The sequence below is a fragment of the Eleutherodactylus coqui genome, chromosome 2 (genome assembly GCF_035609145.1).
Source record: "Eleutherodactylus coqui strain aEleCoq1 chromosome 2, aEleCoq1.hap1, whole genome shotgun sequence".
NCBI classification, from domain to species: Eukaryota; Metazoa; Chordata; class Amphibia; order Anura; family Eleutherodactylidae; genus Eleutherodactylus; species Eleutherodactylus coqui.
The window spans coordinates 245541243-245560541 of record NC_089838.1 but is presented as its reverse complement, the minus strand read 5'-3'; the positions used below and the strand labels follow the sequence as shown (position 1 = coordinate 245560541).

Below are 19299 nucleotides of genomic sequence, written 5' to 3'. Positions count from 1 at the left end.
AAATTAATTTTTAGCCCACCTGCATTACAGCTGACGTTACCTCAGCTGTGTTGGGCAATGCAATGGGATATTTTTGTGTACCGCCGGTGGGTTCCAGGGAGCCACCCATGCTGTAGGTGCACACTGAGTTTTTAATACTTCTGTACACTTCTAAAAAACCCGTCTGACTGGGGCATGCAGTGTGGGCCGAAGCCCACCTGTATTACGCACGACATTACTACCTCAGCTGTGTTGGGCAATGCAATGGGATATTTCTATGTACCGCCGGTGGCTTCCTGGCACCCACCCAGGCAGTGGGTCCACAGGGAGTTAAACCTACATGTGTCCACTTGTAAAGAACCCCAGTCTGACTGGGGCATGCAGTGTGGGCCGAAACCCACCTGCATTAACCCTTTCCAGTCCACTGTGTGACCTGTGAAGACATTAGGGTTTAAGGCTGTACAGCTCCGTTGTTGGTAGACGTCCGTCGGGGTTCTCTTACTGTATATTGCCAGCCTCTCTGCTGTCGGAGCCTATCCTACGTGTCAGCTCATGCAGTACTGGCTTTAGCCAGCATATAGCGCCGTTGTATAACAGCAGAAAAAGAGTAAGCCCCCTAGGAAAACCATATACAAATTGGATTGGAAAGGGTTAAGCACAACATTACTACCTCAGCTGTGTTGGGCAATGCAATGGGATATTTCTATGTACCGCCGGTGGCTTCCTGGCACCCACCCATGCTGTAGGTGCACACGGAGTTTTTACTACATCTGTACACTTATAAAGAACCCCAGTCAGACTGGGGCATGCAGTGTGGGCCGAAGCCCACCTGCATTAAGCACGACATTACTACCTCAGCTGTGTTGGGCAATGCAATGGGATATTTCTGTGTACCGCCGGTGGGTTCCAGGGAGCCACCCATGCTGTGGGTCGACAGGGACTTCACAATAGGGAGTTGTACCTGCCTGTGTCTATGAATTAAAAAGCCCGGTCTGACTGGGGCATGCAGACACCTTGACAGAATGAATAGTGTGTGGCACATAGGTTCCCCATTGCTATGCCCACGTGTGCAGCTCCTGATGGCGGTGGCACAGGATTCTATTTATCATTGCTTCTGTACAGCATTGTGGGCTATCGCTCCGCCACTTTTAAAGAGGGTCGCTGCCTAGCCGTGCCAACCTCTGCAGTGTGTGCCTGCGGTCCCTCGTCATGGCAGACGCAATTCTAAATAGACATGAGCGTGGTGTGGCATGAGGGCAGCTGAAGGCTGCGCAGGGACACTTTGGTGTGCGCTGTGGGGGGGAGGGGGGCCGTTTGGGCAGCATGTAACCCAGGAGAAGTGTCAGTGGAGTGTCATGCAGGCAGTGATTGTGCTTTGTTGGAGGTAGTGTGGTGCTTAGCAAAGGTATGCCATGCTAATGAGGGCTTTTCAGAAGTAAAAGTTGTTGGGAGGGGGGGGGGCCCACTCTTGCCGGTATTGTGGCTTAATAGTGGGACCTGGGAACTTGAGATGCAGCCCAACATGTAGCCCCTCGCCTGCCCTATCCGTCACTGTGTCATTCCCATCACTTTCCTGAATTGCCCAGATTTTCACACATGAAAACCTTAGCGAGCATCGGCGAAATACAAAAATGTTCTGGTCGCCCATTGACTTCAATGGGGTTCGTTGTTCGAAACGAACCCTCGAGCATCACGGGAAGTTCGTTACGAATAACGAACACCCGAACATTTTGGTGTTCGCTCATCTCTATTTAACACACATTTTAAAAGGGTTGTTCAGCTTTGAACTATTGATGAAGTATCCTTACTATTGAAATAGTAATAGTTCTGTAATACCAATGGAGCTGTCTGCTCTCACCTGCCTACACTGGGAGGCTGTAGATTACATTGTATTCTGCTGGCAGCCCCAATGAGAACAATGCAGCTGTTTGCACAGCAGGGTGTGTGATTAGTCACATGCTGGGCTCTGCAAACAGCACCTGGGGGCCCATTTACATGCAAATGAAGATGATAAAGTGTCAATAGACATTAGTGTCCATTAACACTTTATGCTAAAACTTTCAATCATTTGAAAGATTATCTTTGCATGCAAATTGGCCTTTAGAAGAGAAGAGAGCAGTCAGTCCATCCTCGGTGATGACTCTAGTCAAGACCGTCTGCAATTTTTATATGCAATGATATGTAAAAGCTGCAGAAGACAAACGGTGCAAAATTTTAATTAAGTCAGTTGAAAATACACGCAATACACGCATATAAGTGAAAAATAACGTCCCTATAAGTTGTTCATAGCCTTTAAAGAGCACGTCATGTCTTCTGACAAATGGTATGAGCTGTGTAGCTTTGCAGCTGGCTGCTCACTGATTCCTCCATTATTTTAATGTTTCTTCCATTCCCCTGCCCCCCTCCATGGTTTGCCTGCAGTCACTCTGTTACTTTCAGAGCATGATGCTATTCAATTGTCATGTGGGTGGTTTTCTCGCCCACCATTGTCAATCAAATGTTCTATCAGCCATTGACACTGAGTATTGGAGACCGCCCACATGACAGTTGACAAGTTTTGAGTTCTATCAGTAACAAGAGCAAGTTCCGGCAATCATTGGATGTATTAGAAGAAGACTAAAGCAGCAAGCAATTGGCCGTGGAGGTATGCTGTGCCTTCCACGCATCACAAAACGTGACAGGTCCTCATTGAGTATGAAACCGTATCACAAGTATGAACAGAGCCTTATACATATCACATGCAATTTCGAAATTAGCATTTTTTGTTCTTACAGCTTGTTATGAACCCATCTGACTAGACATCAATATTCCAGACTTCCCAATATGTGATGCTCAACATAGTTGCATGTAGAGTATTATACGCACGCACAATGAAATTTCTCTAGTTGTGCAGGATATCACCAGCAGATGGCAGTGTTATGCTATCGAGCGGGAGCCCCCAGCCTCTTTCTTCCTCCTTGCTCATCACATTGGACTATATATGGTTAGGATGAGCCCTATTAAAGGGTCTGGTAATTTTCTGTAAATAGGATTTAATCATTTTATAATCTAGAAACGTAAAGCATGTTTCTAATATATAGTGTGATATAAAAAAACTAGTGTGATGGAAAACTGGAGCAGTGTCCTGCTGTGTCTAATCTGATTCCAACTCTTTCCAGCGCAGGGTAGAAAAGTAAAGAAATCATTTAGTTGGTTACAATGAGCAGCTTCACAGGTCTTCATATATCTCCCCCTGTGTGTTTCATTATCTTTCCATTTTCCAGATCTTTTCTTGCAGCCAAGCATTTATAGCCAGTCTGAATGTGAACACTTTCCCTGACCTTATCCTGCTTACATAGCTGAAAAGCTGTTGCAGTTAAAATATGTTCACTATTTTTAATATTTTAGGCACAAGAAAATTTTGACAGACATGGCAGGACTATAATTCATTATCACCTTTTTGCTTGAATGGGCAATATCCCTAAAAATGTAGGACCACCTACAGCTTCATTTAGCAAATACGGCTGCTTGCCAGGGGTTTCTGCTGCCAGACCCATCGCCCCCTTCCCCTTTTTTCTTCAGCATGAACTGGTCAACCACTTTAAAGACTTTTTGTCAGAGTTAAACTTTTGAGTGACAGCTGCAGTTCATTGCATTGCACTTAGTAGCTTGCAACTCACAGGACTACATCAACCTAGTAGTCAACATCAGAAAGTTGTGCTACAAATATCTCCACGCACCACGGTCTGAGAGAAGTTTTCTGAGGCTGCACTCAAATTTTTAACCCTTTGCAATCCAATTCTGGATTCAGGGTTTCCTAGGGGGCTTTCCAGTTCTGCCATTATACACTGGCGCCATCTGCTGGCTAGAACCAGTACTGCGGTATGGGACATGCTGGAGAGGCTCCTGACAACAGAGCGGCCAGTAATATACAGTAAGAATACCCTGCCGGACGTTTTCCGACATCGGAAGCTGTACAGCCTTCAATCAGAATGTCTTTAGATGTCAGACAGTGGATTGGAAAGGGTTAATAGCACTCAAATCTGTTCCATAGATCCTGATAAATGTGCCTTTTATGTCATTTCACTGCTGCCTGGACCCACTTCTCTTGCCCCATGTCATGTTTGTTTGCAAGTGTTATTATTTTAAGGCCGTGCCTGGTACTGGAAAGTCTTAACAACTGCTGCGTGCAACCTATTAAACCCTTACTGCCCCAGGGGTGCTATTAGAAAGGTTATAAAAGGTATAGGTTGCACCACAGACTTATTTTGCATGCACTTCAAAAACGCTTCTTTATTTCAAACAAACGGTTCATTCATGAAGAGAAAAAAACACGGTGTGCAATTTAGTAATAGTTCAGAGCAAAGGATGAGTTTTTCGTTATAGCAACATTTCGGACTCCTATGTCCTTTTTCAAGCTGGTCAAGACCATATGCTCATAAACTTCTCATTCGGAGAGGGAGGGGGGCAAACCTCCATAAATAAAAATAACCCCACAAAGAACCAAGAAGCAACCACTTTACTCAATGGTTTAGGCAGTGTGTTTTCAGAAACTGACTTAGGGCTCATGCACATGGACGTGCGAGTCATTGCGTAAATTAATTTTAAATGCTTGCCGGAGATCGCCGATTCAATGTTTTTTCTGCGCGGATGTATAGAGATGCACAGTGGATCATCCACATAGAAAAAAAAAATGCAAGCCCAATGGTGCCTTTCCCCACCTCCTTGCCTGGTCTGCAAGCAACCTGAGAAGCACTCGCCTACAAATCTGCAATGTAATTGCGGATGCATTGCAGATTGAACACTCACATAGAGATCAGTAGAGCCCAGCCATGTGAAATCCGCACTAAAATGGTGTATGCTGCGATTTTTTTTTTTTTTCTGCTCACGGAATCCGCAAATCAAATCAGCATATGTGCATGGAGCAGAGGACACTCCATGCTTTCTTATGAGCGATTTGAACAGCGGACCTCCCGCGTGGGTGCCGATTACGGATTCCACAATTCAAATCCGCCCGAAGGCCTAAGGGCTTCTTCCCACAGATGGATTTCCGCCGCATAATACGCGGTGGAAATCCGCTGCGTTGCCCGCAGCTATTAGGTTCTATTGAACCTAATGGCTCAATGCTCACGGTGCAGAATTCCATCGCGGAATTCCGCAGCGTGAAATCACCCGACCTCCCCCGCGGCATGCTCTATTTGCCGCGGGTGTACGCGCGGACGGCTTCCATTGCAGTCAATGGAAGCCGTCCGTCACGCTGTCTTCCGCTGTAGCACAGCGGAAGATAACGTGAAACCGCTTGCCCGCCCACCGCCAGCTGCGTCATATGACGTGGCTGGCGTGTCATGTGACGCTGTGGGGCGTGTCATGTGATGCTGTGGGCGTGTCATGTGACGTGGGCGGCGCGTCACACGCTCTTGCGCATGCGCGCCAAAGCATCATGCGGGACGAAGGATGCCGGATCCGGAGGTAAGTATTGGGGTCTCTGGGGGGCGCTGTGACGGGCTCCGCAAACATATATTATAAAGGAAATAAGTGAAATCTCTCCAGGAAAATCTGTTTTAGGTGTGTTCACAGGTTTTTGATTTGCTGCGGATTTTGGTGGAGATTGGTGGGTTAGACCAAAATCATCAGCAAAACAGCGACGTGTGAACGCACACTTAATATATTCTAGTGCTCTGTGTGGTCAGCATCCTGTTAATTGGCTCATAACAAGACGGAAGAATATTTTATCTATAATCTTAGAATGAAGCATAGAATTGATACTTTGTAACCACTTTAGAAATGAGGAAATTACATGAATTGCCATTCCAATAGTTTTAATTTCTCGCCTATTGTCGGAGTGGGAAGCTTTGCTACCATTCTTATTTGGAGTATAAAAGCTTTGGCAAGCTGCTGAGCGCAGCACAAGATTAGCCCATCAGCAGCAAGAACACTTTTGTATCTTACAAGCAGGGAGGAACTGAATAAGATCATCCTGCGGATTGTAGAGAATAGAGCATCGCCTTGCTGGTGGTTGCCGAGAAGGATGTGAGCTGTCAAACACTCTCCTACCTTTAAAGATTCAATTGGGAATGAAGATGTCTCCTCCCTTCCGTGTGAATGAAGAATCATCCGGTTATCAGTGGGCAGAGAGGCGTGTGTTTGTTTAAAGCAAGCCCATGTCTCACATCTCCTCGTTGTTTCCTGTTTCCTGGACCAGGATGGTGGGAAACGTTCTGCCTCGCGGCACATACTAGTCATGTTGTGAGGATGTAGAGACTAAAAGTCCGCACACTGGTCTTATAGGCTGTTATGAGCACATCTATACAATAATGTAACAGTATATTACAATATATGAAAACATAAGCAACATGTAGGCATCTAGTAACAGATTACGCCCCCTGGTGTCTAAATATCAGAAGGCAGCAGAATAAAATAATGATTTTGAGTGACTTTTATCAGGCAGACATTTTTCTATGCTTCTATACAATAAAATTCCCATAAGACTTAGTTTCCACGGGCGGGATGGAGCACTAATATCACCGCGAATTTCCGCGATGAACCTATTTTAATGATAGGTTAATCGCGGAGAATCGTGGCATGCTGCCATTTTTAGACGCAAGCAGAAAATCCCGAGCGTTTTTTCCGCCCATGTACATTGGGCTGCGCTTTCCATAGTTATCCTATGGAAAATGTGTCATGCATGCTCCGCGTGCGATTTATCGCCGCAGATCATGTATGACAAATCGCCCGTGGACAGCCAGTCTAACCCAACACACATTGACAAATATTCCTATGGTGGATAAATGAGAAACGTGGTCTTCCATCGGCACATGGTGGGTTCTTGATGGGCAGACAGCTGGTAATAACTGGATAAGTAACTGAATGTATATACATGTATAATGGGTCCTACACAGATATATACTAGTGTCCAAAATTGTGGAAAACTTTTTGGAAGGAAGTGCATTTTTAATGCTTGATGACTCATAAGAGCTGTTTTTTGGTAATAATACCATAAAGTTATGTCATTGGCAAAATAATTTAGTGTAGAATATAATGCAAAGTTTGTTTAGTTTTCTGAATTCTATCCTTTATTCATACGATTATATATACATGGCTATTTAGCCACGTAAAAACATCAGACACTGGATTCCAATGTATTCATTCAGATGAGTAATTTTTAGCGACGTAAAAACATCGCACTGGGAAAAATATGACATTAGCGACCGAAACAGTGACCGATTTTGCAGGGTGCGTGAAATTTTTCTTTTCATGTGTTTTTTGCTCGAGATGCGGCCAGCGTAAATGCACATACAGTTGTGTGAAAGACGTCTTATAGTTCAATAAAAAGATAAAGCAAGCACAACATGCTCAGGTTAATATGAATTGGCTTTACTTGAGTGGGATATAACCAATGGTAACTGTTTATAAAGCCAATGAGGTCGCAGTAGCATTCACCTATCAAGATCATGAATTACAGATAATCGCAGAACATCTGTCTTTGCGTTATGCAATTGTTATCAAATTGATTCCTTTTTTTTGTTTTGCTTTGTGTAGCGAGCTTGTAGATTAGAACTTGCTAAAATGGGAAAAAAAACTGAAAAAAGTGACTAGTCACCCAAAAAGCAATGCAAAATAATAATTTTGCATAAATACGTCTACAGTTACGATGACATTAGTAGAAAAAAACTGTGGAAATGTCACCAAAGAAGGTATTTCAAAACGTTTGAAGAAGTATAAGATGACTCAGTCACTCTAAAACCAGACTGATGACGGCAGGACTAGGTGAACCACAGCAGGCGATGACAGAAGAATTAAGAGATTGTGTCTATAGTAAGTGAATTGTCTCAATGTGGTATGGAGTTGAGTGCAAGAACTATTTGGGGTAAAACCAATGTTAATTGGACCGAGGAACAATAGGACAGAATCCTCTGGAGTGACGAGATGAGAATCTCCCTATTCGGTACTAATAACATAAAATAGGAAGAAAAGTTGGAGAAGATTTGCATCCTAATTGCTATACAGCCACCATGAAGCACTTATATTTCAGCAGGATTCTGCTCTGTGCCATGTTATTGCTTTGTGCAAAAAGTGGTTTGGGGCTAATCCTATTCTACTGCTAGATTGGCCTGGAATTAGCCTCGATCCAACCCCACTGAAAATCCATGAAGCTGATTAAAGAAAGTTGTTAATCAGAAAAAAATGAGGAATAAAACACAATTGATAGAAGCAATAATACAATATTGGTTTCACATTAGAATGCCTGAAGAATAGAGATGAGCGAGCGTACTCGGAAAAGCACTACTCGCTCGAGTAATTTGCTTTATCCGAGTATCGCTGTGCTCGTCCCTGAAGATTCGGGTGCCGCTGCGGCTGACAGGTGAGTCGCAGCGGGGAGCAGGGGAGAGAGGGAGAGAAAGATCTCCCCTCCGTTCCTCCCCGCTCTCCCCTGCAGCTCCCCGCTCCGTGCCGGCACCCGAATCTTCAGGGACGAGCACAGCGATACTCGGATAAAGCAAATTACTCGAGCGAGTAGTGCTTTTCCGAGTACGCTCGCTCATCCCTACTGAAGAACTAAAAAACTTGGTTCACTCCATGGGAAGGCATCGTAATGGCTTCTCAACTAACTGCTGACTTGCGTGCCGAGAAGTTTTGAATATTTGTTTTTTTGAATGTGTTTCACTTTTCTAGTCTGTTTTTGGCTTTAGGGTTTCAGGGTCGTAGGAAATAAATATTCTCTTAGTATACAGTTCTCTTGCATACTGCAGCAGGATTTCTCTCACTATTTTCTTATTGTGATGCATTTGTGTTGCACCCTCTAATTTCTCAAACCTTCTTCACTGAATAATGCCAGCACTATTAATGGAGTTGTGTGGTTTAGGCAGCTCCTTGTAAAATGCACTATTAAGACCCTAAAAAAAAGAGTATTTCTCAGATTGATTCAGTCTTGTTACTTTATAGGCACTCTGATGTATTCTTCTTCTATTGACTTTATCCAGCTCACACGCTCCTTATTTTCCGTAGGATGGAGTTTGATGATGAAGATGGAGAAGGACCCAGTAAATTTTCAAGGTTGGCATTTAGTGCATCCTTGTTGCCTTTTATCATCTCTCTGTATTTTATGGTTTTATTATTTATTTGTATGTTTCTCCTCTGCTTTCTGCAGGTATGGTATGAATACAAGTTATGATGAGGTAGGAGATTGCTGCTAATCCTTATGGCCTTGTATGAATTTCTGAGAGGGGTGTTATTCTGGACTGAGGTTATGTGGAAGAGTGGACAAATGTATTTGAAGGGGTTGTACACTAATTAACCATTAATTATCAGATTCATATACATTTCAGCCAATATCATGTAAGTTCAGAACAAGAACTAATTTTCCAAAACAAAGGGACCATTATCAGGAACGATGGACATTGCATTTTACAGCTCTTCTCAACCTATGTGTCTTCATAACATTGCAGTACAGGGTTTAAATAGACATAAAAAAGTGTGCCCATTCATAGTGTAGCCCTACTATTGCATCATCCATCTCACAAATTGTATAAAGAGATTCACTTTAAGGCTGGGTTCCCACAGGGTCGAATCCCGCCGGAGATCTTGCAATTTGGCCGCCGTGAAAAACCACAAGATTTCCACTGGGTAGCACTGCTTCAAAACACGCTGCACTTTGCTGTGGGTTTTGGTGCAGCTTGGCCGCATGCTTTTCCGTTGTGGCTGGCGTTGCCATAGAGAGCTGCGCAGCCGCAACGGGAAAAAAAATTGACATGCTGCGGCTGGGAAATCCGCACTGCAGCGCCGGCTTTGCCGTGATGGCTTCGCCGCCCCCTGTGGACAAGTTTTTTGACAAATCTCGTCCACATGGCTGCCCAATCCCGGGATTAGCGGCCACAGCCAAATTCCAGACGAAATTTCCACAGCAAATCCGCCTTGTGTGAACCCAGCCTTATTAGTGCCAGATCATACTAGTGCAGAAACCTCTTAGTTAAGCAATATTTAACAAATTTCTATCGGCTATTAGATTACATTGCCCTGCTCTCAGTAATGGACGTCTTAAACTTCTATTTCAAACAAGTAGTTTGTAGTAGCCGTTACAGATGTACAAAGATGAAACGACTCCCTTACAGTACAGCAGCTGAGTCCTATCAGTTAATGCCCCTGTGCACAGGCCAACAATCAGGCAAACGAACATTCATACCCAATAATTGGCCCCTGTAATTATGTCCACAGTCAGCTGATGAGGAAACGCTCATTCTATGGTAGTACGTCTCCCTGTGAGATGTATCCACAAGCTTAGTTTTTTTGGAAAGTTTTATATTATCTGCGACTTCCTGTATCTGTCATGTGTGCAAATTAGTTTCACATGAATTGTGAAAATCCAGTAGAAGGTTTTGGGTTTACTGGCCTGCTTGTAAGAGTTGGATTCCAGGCCTGTCATCATCTCCTGCTGCTTACAGTGTCCATGTCCGGCCCTGCATTCCACTGTCAGGAAAGCATTTAACATGCTGATGTTCTGCAGGTCTTTCCACAGTGGGAGATCAACAGTAGGAGGATTCAGTACCAATGAGGCCTTCCTAGATGAGAAGCCCGCTCATCGTTTGCAGGGTGCGCAGTATTTATTACTGTGGATACATTTCATATAAGTGTAATGCCACCTCAGGGTGCAGCGTTCATCTTTAGCACGGAGTCTCTCAGCTGTCAGTAATTCTCTTTATGCCCCTATTGAATATCTTCATGTATTGGAATCATAAATTTGAAATGTCTTAAGCCTGCACAAAATGTAAGCTAAGGCTTACGATGACTTCAAATCTATAGGCCGCATTCTGATGGTCGTAATACAGCTCCATACAGGAGCCATATATGTTCTGCCAAAATGCTTGTCATGGTTTCTGTCAAAACAAAGTGGGGAAACTTTTAAGGAAGGCTTCCCTGACACTCATCTGAATATTACGGCATATTTCGATAAGTGTATATCGTCCGTGTTTTCACGCCCAGCCGATATACGCTGCCCCTCTCTGCAGGGGGAGGAGGCCGGCCGAGCCGGGAGCACTGCACTGAGTTCCCGCCTCCTCTCCGCCCCGCGCCACTATTTGCAATGGGAGGGACGGGGCGGAGCTAAGTTCCGCCCCCTCTCACTGCAAATACTGGCGAGGGGTGGGGAGAGGTGGGGTTAGCTCAGTGCACTGCTCCCGGCCCGCCTCCTCTCCTTGCAGAGAGGGACAGCGTATATCGGCTGGGCGTGAAAACACGGACGATATACGCACGTCGGAATAAGCCCTTAGACTGGTTTCACATAGCATCTATATTGTGGTCGCTACACATGAACTAGGAATACCACATAGTCATCTACATTTAATTCAGTAGAGCTGATCGGTCCATATGTTACAGTTGTGATAGAGACCCTGAAAGACTGCCATAATTCAGCCACTTGAAACCGGCCTAGGTCAAGTTTCCTTTTCCTGGTGAAAATCATCTTGATATTCCTTCATGGGTTATATCATAGACGGATAACTGATATATTCTTAATTACAGTACCCATTACCTTGAAGGAATTATAAAACAGCTGTCTGTATAGATTCTGGCTTGGCTTTCAATTCCCTGTCATTGTTACAAGCCTTGTATAAAGAGTCTAACATTGACTTGCAGGAAGTTTGCTTCCAATAGGTGGCGCTGCAGAGGTATTGTTCCATCTCCCTTATTTGCATATTACCCAGATGAGCATGAATGGCCTTATAAGTCTCCTCACTCACTCACCTTCTAGGTGCTCCCCCTAAGGAGAAAAGATAGCGGTCCTGGCCGAAAGCTCCTACTTACATATCATTCTTTAACACAGCCCATTGCACAGGAGTATACTGTGGTAAACCCTCATTTGTTAGTTTAGGCACAAACACTACTTTTTCTTTCATCATAGATGCTAACCTCCAAACATATGCAACCTTGCATCGAGACAAACAATGTGAATGGAAAGCATGTTGCACATTATGCAAACAAAATGAAGCTGTTAATGTTCAGAGCCAAACAGTAATTGCCTGTTATTGACACGCAAGACAAGTCATCGATGAATAATAAAAATATTCTTTATGCTCAGTGAAATGTGATTGATCATACAGAAACAAATATTCTAGTTTGTGGGAGATGATTGAGTTATAACATGCAAATATATTTCCTTCCTCTTGTCTATCTCTATCACTACTACAAAGTAAGTCATTTTCAAACTTAGTCTGATAGTAGAGGGTTAAACATCCATCTTACTGTCATAACAATTTTGGAAGTCAGTTATCGCTAATTACTGGTTTAAAAAAGAAATATGTAAATTGCCTTCCATTAAAAATAATCTGCCAGCTCATATGACATGTTTGTTTTACTGAATACTTGCATTCCTCATGAAATAAGAATTCTGGAGCACCTTCTGACCCAATGACCACGGGTAAATTAGATTTAAAAAATCAGCGCGGGTCTCCCGCACGTGTGATCCGCACCCATAGGGAGTCATTGGGCACCCACAGGTAATTAAATACCTGCGGATGTCATCTTCTCTCGGTGTGCGGATCACATGTGCGGGAAAGCATCGGCAGCATTCTCCACTTTCTGCGGATCTCCCCACGGACGGCTTCCGCAGGCTTCCATTGAAGCCTATGGAAGCTGTCCGAATTCGCGGCATGTCCGCAGCTGACACTGTGTCCGTGCCACAGGAATGCAGGGCATTTTTAAAAAAGGATGGTGCATGTGTACGGCACGTTGGCTGACGCATCGAGTGCATCCACTGTGCAGAAGAAAGAAGATCCGGCTGCGACGGAGGAGACCTCGCAGCGTTCGGACAGGTGAGTATAATTTATTTAAAGGCCTCATGTCTGCGGACCGGGTGAATTCCATTGTGGGATTCTGCACGGGTAATGCACACAAGCCCGAATTTTCCCCGTGGACATGAGGCCTAAGGCCACTCTCACACATGCATTCAGAAAACACATTTGTACCGCGATTTCGAGCTGTGTTTTTGAACGCATTTAACAGCATTTGACAGCGCTTTTTAATGCACCCCATCATTGTGATGGGTCATGAGGTGCGTTAAAAAACACGAAAATGCACAAAAATAGAACAGACAGCGCTTGAAAATTACGCAACAGAAGTTGCCACGTTCGAGCGCAGGTCTGCAAAGCCCCATTAAAATCAATGGGAGCGTTGTACTGCAGTTAGCGTGGCACTCGGGACGTCGCGCTTATTGTGGTAAAAAGCGGTGTGTGAGAGAGTGGCCTTAGGCTAGCAGCAGATGGCCATAACCGCGAGCTGTACCCCAGGGACTCGGGCACAGCGCACATCAGGCCATGCACATTCTTGTGGATTGCATGTCCTATTTCTTGTCCAACCACTATCTTAAAGACTGTCCCAAAAGATCATTCCTTATATTCCACACACTATCCCATTCCAGACCATAAATGGCTGCATCAATCCAATAATGAGGATATTCAATCCCTATCCTCTACTGGCATGACCTAGCCTATCACCCCTTCCTCCTCTTCTTCCCCTATTGTTATTCCATGTCGGAGAACAATTGTCCTTTATAATTGCAAAATTGAATAAAGACATTTAAAAAAAGAACTAGTTGTTCAGATGCCCCTTGTCAATGCGGTGTGTCTGTACACAGTCTTAGCACTGATTGAAAAATGTCAGACTGTGTAAACTAGAGACACACCCTGCTGACAGAAAATAGTAATCCGGGTAATGGTACATCAGGTTATCAGTTTATGCATACAGTTGCAGGAGCAGCAGAAGAGCGGCAGCACACTATATGACAATATGCCCCAGCATTGGTATTTCATGAGGAATGCAGGTATTTACTAACAGAGACATGTCAGGAGAGCTGACTGGTCTTCTTAGAAAGGATTAACAACTGAAAATGGAAGGAGATACAATATATAAGCTATTCAGTTGTTCTTTTATTCCAATTTTTAAAAACTCTTTTCTACCTTCGCTACAACTACAAGCTCTCACTGAAAGACATGGCAGCCATTATAACTCCTAGAGAAGGTTGTCACCTATTTCCTGAAGCATAAATCTACATGGCTATAAGGTACCTTTAACATGGGGTGACTGTCGGCCGAATAGTCAATCAAAAGGGGCGAATTCAATTGATAGTCTTTCAGTGTAAATATGGCCACCCCCAGGGTGACAAGCAATTAGTCGTTTTGTTTCAGCTTACCACAAAAATTAGTCACTGGTTGATCAAAAGTTGTCTGGTGTAAAGGCACAGACGTTTGTATTTGAGCGACTAGTGAACAATTTTGCATGGAGATTCCCTCTATGAATGATAACTTGGCAAACAACTAAGGCCGGTCTCACATAACCGGAATCAGCGATCAGCACCTGCACAGATGATCCGCAGTATTCCGCATGCATTCAGAAAATAGAACATTTGCTATGTCCGCTTCATGAGTGGATAGTGATTGTGATTAAATTGCAGCATGTTCTATTTTCTTGCGGACTCCATTAAAGTCAACAGAAGCCGTCCGACCCACGGCCCATTCACAATTGACATTGCAGATAGGTTGCCAGTACTCACGGCATCGCCTAGTGAAGAAAAGGAATTTGAAGAAAAATCTGTACTGCACATGTCTGACAGTGAGCCGTCCAGACCATCCACATTGCAGCTTATCCATCTGCAATACAGGTATGTGTGGATGCCGGACGCGGACAGTGCCGAATTCCACTGCGGGCTCCCACATGCAGAATCCGACCCGTCCGTGTGAGACCGACCTTATGAGCAATCATAGGGTTAAAGCAGGCAAACGACTGTCATTTATACACTTCAACAATGTTTCTGAGCGACTATCTGAAAGATAGTTGGTCCGTCTACAGGTGCCTTTATACATTGATGTATCACTTACTCCTGCATTATCATATTGACTAAGACCCCCTGTCCACGTCAGTGATTTAGCCGGCGGTAAACCGCTGGCGAATCACGCCAGCCGACGCTTTCCATAGCATTGCTATGGAAAGTGACAGCACCTGTCCACGAGCGGAGAATCATTGCGATTCTCCGCTCGCGTCGGGCAATTCGCAGCATGCTGCGAATTTCCCCTATTCTCTGCGATCAGCCTATCTATTAGATAGGGCTGATCGGCGGAGATTTGGAGGCGGCTCCCGCAGCGGAGTTTCGCCGCGGGATACCGCATCGCCCGTGGACAACCGGCGTTACAGATTAGCTATTCAGCACCAGAGCAAAATAGTTGACAACCTCCTCAGGAGCCGTAATGGTGGGTGAGACGGTCACTTTCTAAAACAGAGGGAAGAAACAGTTATGAAGAAATGACTGATGAGTATTTTCATGTACAGTACTTGATGGAAGGGAACTCAGTGGCTTATATGAAATATATTTGGTGACTTTTCAATTCCAGTTAACAATGTATCAGAAATATAAGGATTTCCCTGTTTCATCATTACGTTGAGTGTTATTTACTAATTTTCTCAATTGTATTTATAAACAAATGTCTGCTTTATGTATCATCATTGTTTGTTTGTGTCCTATTTAACTGGTGAGTTATATTATTTTGTGCAGAAGCAATTTATTGTGGGTCATATCTACAAATACTGGAGGTTATGTATAAAGACCAGTGCAAATAAGCAAAGTGATGTTGCCCATAGCAACCAGTAAAAATTCCTTGTCGTTTTGTAAATTACATTTACTAAACGTAAGTATCTGGTTGCTATGGACAACACCACTTTTTCTAATATACACTCGTATTTATACATTGTTGCAACTGTGTTGTGCTACAAAGACACAGAGCACAGAAATAACTGCTACATGGTACACATTAAAAGTCGCCAGTGTTTTTTCAGCTGACAGCCAAAACTTATGTATTCCGTCACCTCATTCAACACTAAAGGGGAAAAGAGAATTAAAGTTGTTTTTTTTTTTTTTAATTTGGTCTTGGGTGCTCCTTGATGTAGGAAACATTACCATTATTCCAATAAACAGCTCATAAATGTAGCAGTGATCACACAGATGTTGCTTTCAGCCAGCAAGGCCCATAGTTCCTTCCATGGCATTAATTTACAAGCCAACTGGAGACAGAAGGATGAAAAATTAGAGCATGTATTCCTTGAGCGAACCGTGATCCGAACTTAAAACTTCCCAGTAAGGTAAAGGGTTTTCTTGTTTTATGCAAGCTGAGCTTATTCATTGTATAACAAAATGTAATGCACATTTCTAATGCATCTGTGTAACAGTTCCTGACTTTTTTTATGATGCATGAAACAAATCTATGCATGAGGCTACCTACACACGGGCGAGCGCTCGGCAACGTGCGTTTTTATGCGGATGGGAGGCGTTTTTCTGGCAAAAATGGCTCCTGTCACTTGAGTAAAGTAATGATCCTTCACCGCGGCTGTCAGACGATTGGCAAGTGTTTCCTATTGTTTTCATTGGGAAACATTGCACTCGCTTGCACATCACATGGCGGGCAATGTGTTTTACTGGTCCATTGAAAACAATGAGCGATGCGTTCCAAGACGAAAATACAAGACATACAGTGATTTTTTTTTTTCCCCTCACCACATCACATTTATGTGCGTTTTGTGCATCTCTCAACGCACAAAACTCGTGCTAGATTTTCGGCCGTGTGAAACTTGCTTAAGGCCACTTTCAGACGAGCGTATACTAGCTCTCTATTTGGTCTGTGTTTTGCAGACGATAATATCAAGCAAATGTAAATCTATGTTTCCATTCATATGCCCATAATTTTCATGGTAATTTTTTTAAAACCACGACATTACCTATTTTTCTCTTATTTACCTCCATATTTCTATTTTTTTCTATTGGGTAAATATGGATCAGTAAAAAGTTAAATATACGGAGGCAAATACAGGTTAAATACTGCTAACGTACGGTTGTAATGTCATCTATAGCACATCCGTAATACGGTTGCGTATTACGGGCGTGTTACAATACGCTCGTCTGAAATTGGCCTAAGGGAGTCTAGAATTTTAAGAATGATCCCGTTCATTGATAGCAAGCAAAGCACTTGTAATTTGTGAAGAATTGATATAAAAGTTATATTAGATTTCTGCATAGCTGTTTGTTATACAATGAATAAGCTTCATTTGCGTAAGACCAGAAAACGCTGTTAAAGGGGTTTTTCGGGAGTGAAAAAAATCTATATATATGAGCAGGAAAAGGTTAGAAATAGAAAAATATGGCATACTCCTCTTTTTTGTTGCACCCCCTCCCCCCTTCCCCCCTGGTCCAGTGCTGTAGCCCCTTCCTCCCGCTGCTTTGATCCCACAAGACTGACACATACCAATCATCATGCATATGACCCCTCAACCAATAGCAGACTTCGGCAGTCACATGCCGCTCATGGCAGAATCACTGCTGAAGCCTCTGATTGGATGAGTGTTTATGTGCACAATGAACGGCACGTGACTACCTAAGCTTCTTATGGGATCAGAGCAGTAGGGACTGAAGCTTCTGCACTGGACCAAGGGGCCATAAAAGAGGTGAGTATGCCGTATTTCTTCTATTTTTAACTTTTCACTGCCCTTACAATATTTGGGATTTTTTTTCACTCCTGGAAAATCTCTTTAGCTTTGATTTCCACAAATGGGGGTAGTGACTGGCAGTGCATTCTGCAGTTTAATACAGTTGAAACCCAGCAGCAAAGTCCACTAAGTAAATACGCATATCTACCCTTTGAAACAAAGCCTGAAATGAAAAACATAATCAGATGTTGGAGTATAAAATTACCAAGCAAAGGAGAACCAAATCATTACCAAGTCCTGATGCCAATGAAACAGTTTGGAAACTAAGTTGGAAGCTGAACAGACACTGACAAACTCTTGTGTACACACATCCTCTCCAGTCCCTCACGCTTGTGTGTTCGTTGGGTTGCGGGGACCGTGTCCCTGGACGGCTCTGCTTGGTGCTGATTCTTATACTCTTCCGTTTTTTTCTCCTGCTCTGATTCTGCTTCCAGAGAGAATCACAGTGAAATTGAAAGACGTCGGAGGAATAAGATGACACAGTACATCACAGAGCTGTCCGACATGGTTCCCACCTGCAGTGCCCTCGCACGCAAACCTGACAAGCTCACCATCCTGCGCATGGCTGTATCCCACATGAAATCCATGAGAGGGACAGGAAATAAATCTACGGACGGAGCGTATAAACCCTCCTTCTTAACAGAACAGGTGCTGCTGCTCTGCAAGCCATCAGAAATATATGCTGTTCTCACTAGTCATCCCATGTATAGAGTAAATAGTCAACATGATAGCGGTAATACAGCAGCTGAATGTATACTATATAGCAACTGTGATATTGTACAATATACCTTTACTGTACTTGTTTTTAACTGCTCTCCTATATGTTCCCTTAATGGACTGTGTTTCCAGTTCTACAGTAAGTAGAAACCAATTACTGTCTTTCATTATCATGATTCCACTTATATTTAGGATTAGGTTTATATTTTCTCTCATTGTTTGAAAAAAGTTCTATATTTATTTCAGTTATTACACAGAGCACACATCTTATTACTAGGTTTTTAGGAATAGAGTTGACTAGAGATGAGCGAGCATACTCGATGCCTTATTCGAGTACCTGCCCGCTCGTCTCTAAAGAATCGGCTGCCGGCACTGGTGAGAGGTGAGTTGCGGCGGTGAGCGGGGGGGGGAGTAGTTTGCCTTATCGAGTATGCTCGCTCATCTCTAGAGGTGACCCAACAACGTAATAACCATAACCCTAATGATCCTTTTACAAAAGCATATTATTATTGGGCCCGAGCATTCCTCCCAGCACTCATTAGCCGACAACCAGGCCATGTAAAGGGTCCAGCGAGCTGATGCTCATTTGTCATTTGATCATCCCTTTCTTGCAAGCTTAGAAATGCTCGCTACTTGGCTGCATATCTACCTATGTAAATGGGAAGATTCGCAACTAATCAGTGCAAGCTGTATGGGGATGAACTATTGTGTTAACAGTCAGTCATCCCCATAGGGCAGATCACCTGCTTGTGTACTTGAAGGTAACTAGCGCTGACTGACATGCTCAATGTCTGTTAGTAATTGTTGCAAAAGGAGATTATTTGCCCATGTAAAAGGATTATTAGGGCGTGTTCACATGTAGCTGATTTACTGCAGATATTTAGCAAATTTGAATTGAATTAAAAAGGTGAAATCTGCTGCAGATTTACACTGAAATTCGCAACACAATCCACAGCAAATCAGCTTTATGTGAAGACACCGTACGGCCTCCGGCACACTTGTCAAGTGCCCGACTTGTGGCCAAGAGGCTCAGGTGCAACTCACATCAGACACCACACAGATATCGGCTTATGTGCTGTCTGATACACGGACTGCCTGCATATTCAC

The 19299-nt window shown here is 43.6% G+C and overlaps 1 protein-coding gene across 3 annotated transcripts in view; it reads left to right on the top strand.

Moving 5' to 3' along the window:
• ARNT2 (aryl hydrocarbon receptor nuclear translocator 2) overlaps positions 1-19299 on the top strand; it is a 91832-nt gene that overhangs the window by 19092 nt on the left and 53441 nt on the right. For 2 of the 3 annotated variants that reach the window (XM_066592785.1, XM_066592786.1), the window contains 2 exons: positions 8965-9012; positions 17910-18123. In XM_066592785.1, the coding sequence (XP_066448882.1) occupies positions 8965-9012; positions 17910-18123 (262 nt within the window). Of the gene's footprint in view, positions 1-8901; positions 9013-17909; positions 18124-19299 lie in introns of all 3 variants that reach the window. The other variant, XM_066592787.1, reaches the window with a different exon arrangement.